The sequence below is a fragment of the Phalaenopsis equestris genome, unplaced genomic scaffold (genome assembly GCF_001263595.1).
Source record: "Phalaenopsis equestris unplaced genomic scaffold, ASM126359v1 Scaffold000002, whole genome shotgun sequence".
Taxonomy (NCBI): Eukaryota; Viridiplantae; Streptophyta; class Magnoliopsida; order Asparagales; family Orchidaceae; genus Phalaenopsis; species Phalaenopsis equestris.
In genome coordinates this window covers 57881174-57891370 of record NW_018164444.1, presented here as the reverse complement: position 1 = coordinate 57891370, position 10197 = coordinate 57881174, and the positions used below count along the sequence as shown (strand labels likewise).

Genomic DNA, 10197 nt, shown 5'->3' with positions numbered 1-10197 from the left:
GAACCAATAGAGCTCTCATCTTTACTCTCCATAGGCCGAAGTCGTTCTTCCCATTGAATTTCTCAATGTCAAATTTGACGGAACTCATTTCGTGGCTAGGATTTCTTCCAATGAATTCTACCTGTTGCCTTTCCAAGAACTAGACTTCTCCCCGTGAACTCCACTGCCTTCGTCAACCGAACAGAGAGCTCTGATTCCTTCTGACAGAGATCACACCTGTTCACCGGAGGAAACTTCCTGTTCTGTGCTCGCGCCTCCTTCCTGCAGGCACTCCTCTGCGTCCAGCGGAACAAATCAGGAATTCCTCTAGGTAAGAAGTATGGATCTTCCCACAGAAGGCGCCAATTGTTGTGAGATATTTACTTCGTGGCATATAAATGAGACGAAAAAGAACACAAGCAATCAGAAATCGTTTACGTGGTTCGATCCAATTGGATCTACGTCCACGGGAGGGAATCAATCAAATAGTTCACTAAGGCAAAAGAAATGGAGAATACATAGCTTATACATAGAGATGAGCCCCCATCTTCTTTCTATGGCCTCCCTCTCAAGCGACACCTTGATACAAGGCCTCAAGATGCTCTCCTCCTCTCTAGCTCTCTAGCTATTCTCTCCTCCTTTGTGGTAGCTTAAGATCTCTTCTCCCCTTCTCTCATAAGTCTCACACCCTTAAGATTTCTTCTCTTGCTCTCCTAAGCCTCACACCCTATCTATTTATAGAAGCAAGAGAGTGGTAGGTGAGCGGTAGGGCGGTAGGTGAACGGTAGGTGAACGGTAGGTGAGATGTGGTAGGTGAGCGGTACCACATTACAAAAATGTCATTTTACATTAGTTCATTAATTGGGGGTCAAAATAACAGGTTGAAAATAAAGTGAAGAAATACAATGCATAGAATTCAAATAGAAACCAAAGTCAGCTAACTTTCTATGATATAGGGGTACATTAGTTCAAATTTTCAATAAACAGTGATATTTTTTTATTTTTTTATTTGGAACACCTATTCAAATTAAAATAAATTTTCTCAAAAGAAATATTTTCTAATACTGGCGCCATCAATTCATGCAATAATCACTGATTAAGTATTCTTTAACCATCAGGCATATGGGGATTCTGGCATCATTATAGGCCAGACTGGTGAACATGCAGAACAAGGGAAATACAATGGAATTGAATACATGAAATGTGCACCAGAAAACAATTTTTTCCCTATCTTATCAGCCGTTAAGCCAACAGATATCATCTTCTTCTGCTCGCCAAACAACCCTACAGGCCATGCCGCTTCCAGGAATCAGCTAATAAAGCTGGTAGAAACTGCACGAAGGAATGGATCAATCATTGTGTTTGATTCTGCTTATGCAGCTTATATATCGGATGATAGCCCGAGATCCATCTATGAAATTCCTGGCTCCAAAGAGGTAAACTAAAATATATTTATCATATATGAATAAGTTAGATTTTTTTTCCTTCTATGTGCATGCACATGCAATTTATTTTTAGCTGTGATGATAAAGGAGTCATTTTTAATCATATTTTTTAAAATTATGAGCATATATCCAACATTACAAATATTCACACACACACACACACCAAATGGGGGCGGGGCGCATACCTATTTATTTATTTATTTATTTTATTTATAATATGATAACTAATTTTATTATTCATATTATTATTAATATATATTAAATAACATTATAAATATTATTATTATTATTTATTGTATACATTAAAAAACATTAAAATTAATTTCTACATTAATTAATAAATTGCAATTAATTTTTATTTAAATAAAAAAATGAAATAACTAAATGAATTAAGAAAAATTGTTATTTGTAAAATTTATTTCAAAATTGAAATCTTTACAAAATGAAACAAATCAATTAATTAATCAAATTTAACAAATATTAAAAAAAATATTGTATTCTTCTACGTTGAGGTGGAAAAACACTTGAGCCACTTGTATATTACAATGGTCGATGACGTAACTGACGTCCTTGAAATTCTTGTGCGACATCATCGCTCTCAGTTGTATCATTCGTACATCTTGTGGCTTCCTAGTAAATCTGTTTATTGAGATTTGGCAAAAAATATGTTTGTGGTGTACCAAAATCCATGCCTACGTGATAAATAGACGCAGACAATGGAATGTGTTGAAAATTTAAATTGAAGTCTCCACCACTAGTAGTTGTTCACTGCAGATCAAATAATGAAACCTTAAATGTTGATGGTACTGCATATCCGGAGAGTCCAACATAGTTGAATGGTCCTCCAAAACCAGTGTCCCGCAAATAGCAATTGAGCAGGATAAGTAGATGTCTTACGATATTGTTGATTTTCTGCTTCTTGAAATGAAGACCGTTGTGCTCTGCTAACAGAAGAACTTCTTTGAGCACTTGTTGTCGATCGTCATCGTTTTTTTTAGTATAGTAAATGAAAAAGTCTCAATGAGAAAAAAATTATCTCTCGGGCCATCGATGTTCAGTCAAGTCGATGCTGAGTCTAAAAAATGTGAGTCGTCTCTCACTTTGCCTCGTAGTGGAGGAAGATGACCGAGGTGGAGCATCAGATGTTGATCTACGGGTGCCCTTCGGTCAGACATTTGTGCTATGAGACGACCCTGCCTCAAAAGCATGTCGACCATGCCAATCAATTGTCTTATAATCAATGTGCACTGATTATTCTACACTACGTGATAGCTCCAGAATCTCATTGTAACCTTGTTTCATAGAACTAGCAATTGCTTCATGATCCCCTCCATATATATGAATAAGGGATTCCAACTGTATGATTGGTAAATTTAGATTATTATTATGTATTGTAATAAGAAAATAGTACTGGCTATGAAGGAATGCCAAAACGCAAAAGCTTCCCACTATCTTCTCTCATAGCGATCACACATAATTGGTTTTAAGAGGTTGAGTTGGAGGCTTTGTTAAGTAGAGTGAAGCCCAAGATCGATACCACAAAAATTATTATATAATTCTTCCTCTCCGTCTCCTTCTGCCGAGGTCATTAACACAATAAAAGCCCGACAATTATGCTATATCTTGATATATTTACTATGATATTCCTCCCGGTTATACCTTACTTTATCTCGCCCATCGACTCTCTTAAAATCTTGTTTGATAGATTCAATGATTATTGACTAGGTGTTTGAGAACTAACTCCTAAAGCGATCTGGAAGGTGTCACCCGACTCGCTTCCAATTTATTAGTGGAACACATGCAGTCCAAATGTCCATCCTCTCAAAACAACTTTTATGTAATAACACGATATTTACATTTATACACGGTGTTCAGATAACATGCAGATGTGATTATAAATTAAATTTAGTTAATATATATAGTTAAGTCAATATTAGGAGATTAAATAAAAAATGATTAGTATATACTTTGTCTGAGTCCATTAAGCTCATCTCTATACATCATGATATTTAGGAACGAGACGTCTCGTGCCCACTCTTCTTTCCATCTACATTGTATTTAAAATAATGAGTTTAATGTAAGTAATGAATTAGTGTGTTTAGCTTTAAAGTGAGAAAATAATTTTGTACCTATACCCGAGGGATTTACCCATCATTTCCCGAGGAACTGGAAATGAAGAGATGGTCGACCAACATGTAAATGCTCACATGCCCAAGTTTGGCACAGATGCAGACATCCACCAATCATGGTATAGGAAGGCTTGGTAGCTAGATTTAATTATCTATAAAGGAATTCTCAAATCACGCAACCCAAAAAATATTGTCTAAATTCATCCATATCTTTCAATAATGGTAAATATTCTATGTATACATATGAATTTCTGTAGTAACGCCAATAGCCAATGTAGTGGCACCATAGCTTGTGCATGAGACAATCCCATAAAGAAATTTGATGTAATGCTATGGTGTATAGGATGGTGATATTGAACACTATCACTATGATGGTCACCCAACAGTTCATCGCAGCATGCCGGGCAACCTGGCCAACACAATCTCGGGCCAACAATATTCAGCCCAACTACGACCTTTTCATCTATCCTAATGTCGATGAGTACCTTAACGTCTAGTAGAATTATAGTTATTTCATCTAATATATTTGTACAAATGTATGAATAAGAAAAGTAAATACATTTATAAATGTGAAATTAAATTTATTTTACCATTAGGTAAATGAAAAATATTGGTCATAGGGCACCACCTCCCGACTGAGGCAGTTATAAAGTTGTGTAGTTCGATGTAGGTCAGGTTTCTAATGCATTCCAATCCCAAGACTTTGATTGCATAGAAGAATCATAAGCATTCGATCTGGAATATGATTGGCACATTCCAGAATTTTTTTCTATAAAATTTAAATTAATTAGTTTAGATAATTATTTCATGCAAAATTAACTAACATGAGAAATTCTTTACGTTCTTACACTCTTTAAAGTAACTTCTGATGCACGATGTGCTTCACCCAACATTGCAATTCTAAGAGGTAGGAATGTTCGTTGTGAAGTGGTCCGTCTAGCACTGTCGGGGCGGCCTGTCGAACCTACTCCCTCGGCCGTCTCTACTCAAGTGATCGTAGTGTTGGTAAATAGAAAGACAATTGATTCATTAAAAAAACAAGTACGTAGAAGCAATGGAGAGTTAAAACTTATATTTATTAGAGTATTTTAATCGAACCTGCTAGTGTTCAGATTGTAGGGACATGTTGCTTAACTATGCCCCATATTTTTACAAAAACTACACATTCTTGTGCTCGTAGTTCTTCTCTCGTCGATCGTGTTTCTTATCCTACTTGTCCTTGGACGACCACTTCTTCTTCTAATTAGGGGGGAAGTAAAGTGACAATACCTTTTTGTTGATTGCATGGTGGCCACGACTCATTCTCAGGTATCACATAAAATAATGCTTCATTTTGTTTTGATAGAAATCCAACATGAAGCATTTTGATTATATATATATATATATATATATATATGTCACTCAAATTTTCAACATCAAATCAAGAATATTACCATCCCTATTTTTTTTTAAAAGTGAAATATACTATTTCATGCATAGTTTTATGGCATCAATGAGTTATAAGAGTAAATATCCGATTTTGGGTGTTAGATATGTAAATATATAATACTAATGTGGTATGTATTTAAACTTCTTAATATTTACTAGATGTTGCCACAACTGTATGTGATGCATTTGTTTTTCTTTTAAATCTTGACTACTGATCTCCCTAACAGTAGCCATGCCTCTTTAAAATTAAACAGTGGGGAAAAAAAATCTCGCTGAATTTATTTGAAGTCATGCTTTTAAAATAGTCCGAGTATAGCCCATTTTCTCCTCACAAAAAATATTAGTAAGAATTTTACTAACTATAGCTTAAAATTAAAAAAAAATTTCTCTATGAATATCTTCTTAATTACATTCTTAAGAAAAATATAATTATCAATTGATATCTAATCACAACAACAACAACAAGCCTTCATCCCCCTAAGTAGGGTCGGCTACATGAATCCTTTTCTCCATTATGTTCTATTGAGTGTCATATGTTCTATTGAGTGTCATATTTTGTCATATTTTCATTTAATTCTAATAGATTAAGGTTAATTTTCATACAACATGCCCCTTCTTTTGAGGTCCATCTGTATCTTTCTTAATATAAGTCATATCTAAAACATATACTCTCATAATCAAATCATCAGATGACCAAACCATCTAAGATAACTGTCTATAAATTTGTCTGCCAGTGGAACTGCACCAACCAACCCTTTCACGGATAGATTCATTTTGCATTTCATCTCACTCATCCACATAAGCATTCTCATCTCAACAACACTTAATTTTGTTTTTATGCTTCTCTTTTAAAGGCTAATATTCTGCGTCATAAAACATTACAGGTCTGACCACCATCATATGATATCTAAATGCTAATATGTATAGACAAACATTTCTTAAGAATTCATCATTAAAACACTTGATTGATTGACTGAACCATACATGTGAATCAAGGTTGCAATTGAGGTCTCTTCTTTCTCAAAATCTGCTGGTTTCACTGGAGTTAGACTTGGCTGGACTGTCATCCCTGAAGAACTCTCCTACTCCAATGGCTACCCTATTCTCAGAGATTTTGATCGCATTATTTCAACCTGCTTTAATGGAGCTTCTAACATTGTTCAAGCTGGTGGCCTCGCTTGTTTATCACAGCAAGGACAGATGGTTTGTGATTTATTTTTTTTACATATTTTTTTTGGAAATTATATTGTGAGAAGTAATTTAAATTGTTTATTGCATCTTTTCAGGATTTGCAAGAAGTAATCAATTTTTACAAAGAGAATGCAAATATTTTAGCTGAAACTCTTTCTTCCATTGGTCTACAAGTTTATGGTGGCCTGAATTCTCCATATCTATGGGTTCAATTTCCTGGTACAAAATCATGGGCTATGTTTGCTGAAATCCTTGAGAGAACACACATAATCACTGTACCTGGTTCTGGTTTTGGTCCCAGTGGCGAAAGTTTCCTCAGGATTAGTGCTTTTAATCACAGGGAACTCATTCTAGAAGCTTGTAGAAGATTCACAAGATTTCTATAAGATTATTCCTTTAATGTTTTCATATTCTTTTGTATTTTTTTTTTCTTACTGTATCAAGGAGCTAAATAAGGATTTAGGTGAGAATTAAGAGTATATGAGCAGATATGTGGTGTTGCTTTTTTGATTTAAGAAGCTAAGCTTGCATGTATTGCAACAGTATGGCTTCAATAAATGTTCTTTTAGGCTAGCAGTGTTGGTTTGTAGAGTAAAATCAGGAGAAAGTAAATAAAAATGAGAGTTTTATTTATAGTTGTTTGATTAGAATGTAATTACGATGAAAATAATTTAAAATTAAATATAATATTTGTTTGGGGACATTTACATACATGCGGCACTATTCTTTACTTTAATATTCACATGCTTAGCACTTTGAAACCTTTAATATCACATAAAAAATATCACTATCATCGTCTTTTTTCAAAGTGAAATTCACTTTTTTATGCATAGGTATTTCATAGCCAAAGTGTTATAATTAAGGGTAAATATGAAACTTTAGGTGTTATATATATGTAAATTATACAGAAGAATTGTGTGGTATATATGTAAATTTCCTTTTTTTATACCTTTTTTATTGTTTTCATGAAGGTCATGTGAAGTGTGATGAGTCATTTGGGGCTTTAATTGGAGTTTGTTGGCTAACCTTAAAAGTTTTCCATACAAATTTTCTCTATATAAAAAACATTTATTATTATTTCCATATTTGAATTAAATCAACGACAAGCGTTCCTTAAAAGTAAAAATAGATTGAAAAAAAACATGGATTGCTGCTCCTCCAATAATGCATGGATTGCTGCAATGAATAATCTCGACTGATTTACATTTCAAACCCCAATAATGCATGGATTGCTGCTCCTCCACTCGTGTTGCCATCCTTGCATGAAAGACATCTGGAATTTTCTAGCATAATCCAGCAGCAACCGCACAAACAAATCTCTTTGCATTGCCCCACTTGTTTCTTGTTGGCTTCCACCCATTACTCTAACCTCTCTCATAAAGAATTGAACAGAGCTTGTTCGTGTTTGGTTCGTTTGAAATTTAGTTTGTTCGAAATTATTCGTGAAGCCACTGTTTGTGTTCGTTTCTTAACGAACAAGCTGAACACTAGTTGTTCACGAACGACGAGCCAGTTTGACATCCCTAATATGAATATATACAAATAATATATTATATTAATTATTTAACTTATATTATATAAATATATATTATCTATATTAGTATATTAGTTATATAGTATATTAATATATTATTATTATTAATTTATTATATATTATAATTTATAAAATTTAATTTTTTAAAATTATATTTCGAACAATAACGATTCGAACACGACGAACACATCACTGCTCGTGGTTGGTTTCTTTTAACTAACCGAACGAAAAAAAAAAAAAAATTGTTCAGGTTCGTCTCGTTTACTTATCGAACGAATCGAACACGAACTCATTGACGAACCGAACACGAATTATTTGCGAACAACGAACTTTTTTGACAGCCGTACTCATATCTAAATGCACCTAATATTCTTTCAATTTAGGCACATTATGAGACCTTATCATGCATAGTTATATTGTGGTATTTATGTAAAAATTGGAGCTTAGGTGTTAGATATATAAATACTTAAGAATTGAGTGGTACCGTTTGTTTATGGCGAAACCTCTTATAGTAAAGATTACTCAATTAATAAAATAGCTCATAAATTATTATGATTATTTATTTTGTTTTTTCTTGTGTTGTATTTTAACTCTCCATGCTCGATGTGCTAGAATTGGGGCTGTGAATTTAGCTTGAAAACCAACAATCTGTTGAAAATTGATTTTGAATTTTGGCTAGGATCGAAATAAACAAGCCAACCTATTAGCCAAAACTTTGGATCAATTTTTTTTTTAGCCAATTTCAAGTCATACACGGTTCTGCTCAAGCTGACTTGAGTAAAATTGAATATAACGAGTCACGAGAAAACTTCAAGCTGGAACAAATCCAAATAACTCAATTTGAGCCACGTAGTTTGAATTTCAAGCCGGATCAAACTTGATTTAATTTTTGAGCCAGCTCTGCTCGAAATCAAATATAAAGAGCCAATATCCAATATTGAACCACACTAAATCTATTTGAGCCGACCCCAATTCAGCTTGAAATCGGATCGTTAACAACCCTAACTAAAATGCACAACACGTTTTGTTAAAAATAAATTGAAGAATCAAGATACTATATTCTAAGACTCATTTGTATTTCCTTTTATTGTGTCATGCACTCCTCAAATTAAATTTAATTGTTTTAAAATGAATTGCCATAACTAATTTGAGGAAGATATTGTGACATAAAATTCTTTAATAAGAAGCCTTTCTTTCTTTCTTAAAAAAAAAGAAAGGTTAGAACTAACGCAATCTTTATTTGAAGATAATACTAGCTATAGTTTAGTTAGCTTTTTTAGGTGGTTGGTTGAAGGCTTGAAACTTGAAAGAAGGATTAATATACAAGCGGCCTAGAAAGAATTAAAGTTTGCCCACTTGGCCTGCCTTAACTAAAAAACCACTGCAAAAATATTAAATGGACTGCTCAACCACCACCTTGTTTCACTTTGAAGGATCAACAAGTTTCAAAGCCCTTTTTTTTTAATTTTTATTTTCTCTAACTCACATTGTCATTATGAACCAAAAAGCTGATTGCTTCAAGAATCACTTTATGTTTGTTTAGTTTTAATTGATGGAGTAAGCTCTCTAAACATCAGAACAGACATTGGACGTGTTCCGAGTCATAGCTAGCATCATCCAATAGTGAATTTTACCGGGTGAGACGGAATCAGTACCGATCCTGATTTTATGCTCTGGAAACATATCAGGAGGTCTCAAATGGTTGTATTGAACGACAGGATGCTATGAATGCACCGTATATCATCCTGAGTCGTTCATAGAGGCACCCTACACTTGTGACATTAAAAATTGATGCCAACAAAAACCAATGAAACTAAAACAATAATACTACTCTGATTCCATCAACCAAATGGACAAAAAAAGAATAAAATGAGATGCAACCATATAATACCCATTAATTAAATTCAGAAATCACAAATTAAGCAAATTCATATCAAATTAAGCAAATCCATCACAATTATAAATTAATGCAAAATTAATTTCCTTGTCTATCTACTTCCTACAAAAAATAATCATTACATAAAAAGATTAAACAAATTTAATTAATGTCTTCACTCTAACAAAAGTCGTTACAACATTAAAAATAATCTCCATCATAATCCACAAAATAACAGTTCTTCAAACCTCACGTACATGAACATAACAATTTGATACAAAGTAATAAACTTAAATGGAAAAGTAATTCATCTCAAGTAAAATTGGATACAATATTATTAATATGTACATTATAAAACATATCATCGATCTTGCCATCACTAGTCTTATCTCCATCATCAATACTTCATCCTCACAGATTTTGTCCACCTGCATGTTGATTTATGCATAACTTAGGCACAAAATTATATCAAATGTTTATATAAATAAGAAAATTAGTACTAATAAAATACCTGTAGAAAAGCCTTCAACATGTAACCAATCCTCATAACACGACAATGTTTGAATCTACTTTGAGTTTATAAAGCATCGTGTTGGGTTAAGTTTTTTTTGCCCA

At 33.4% G+C, this 10197-nt stretch overlaps 1 protein-coding gene across 1 annotated transcript in view; it reads left to right on the top strand.

The window, feature by feature from the left end:
* LOC110019169 (aminotransferase ALD1 homolog) overlaps positions 1–6558 on the top strand; it is a 13767-nt gene extending 7209 nt beyond the window's left edge. Inside the window, exons 3-5 of the mRNA XM_020716750.1 lie at positions 1081–1415; positions 5978–6184; positions 6268–6558. Coding sequence (XP_020572409.1) covers positions 1081–1415; positions 5978–6184; positions 6268–6558 — 833 coding nt within the window. The remainder of the gene's footprint in view (positions 1–1080; positions 1416–5977; positions 6185–6267) is intronic.
* The last annotated feature ends 3639 nt before the right edge of the window (positions 6559–10197 follow it).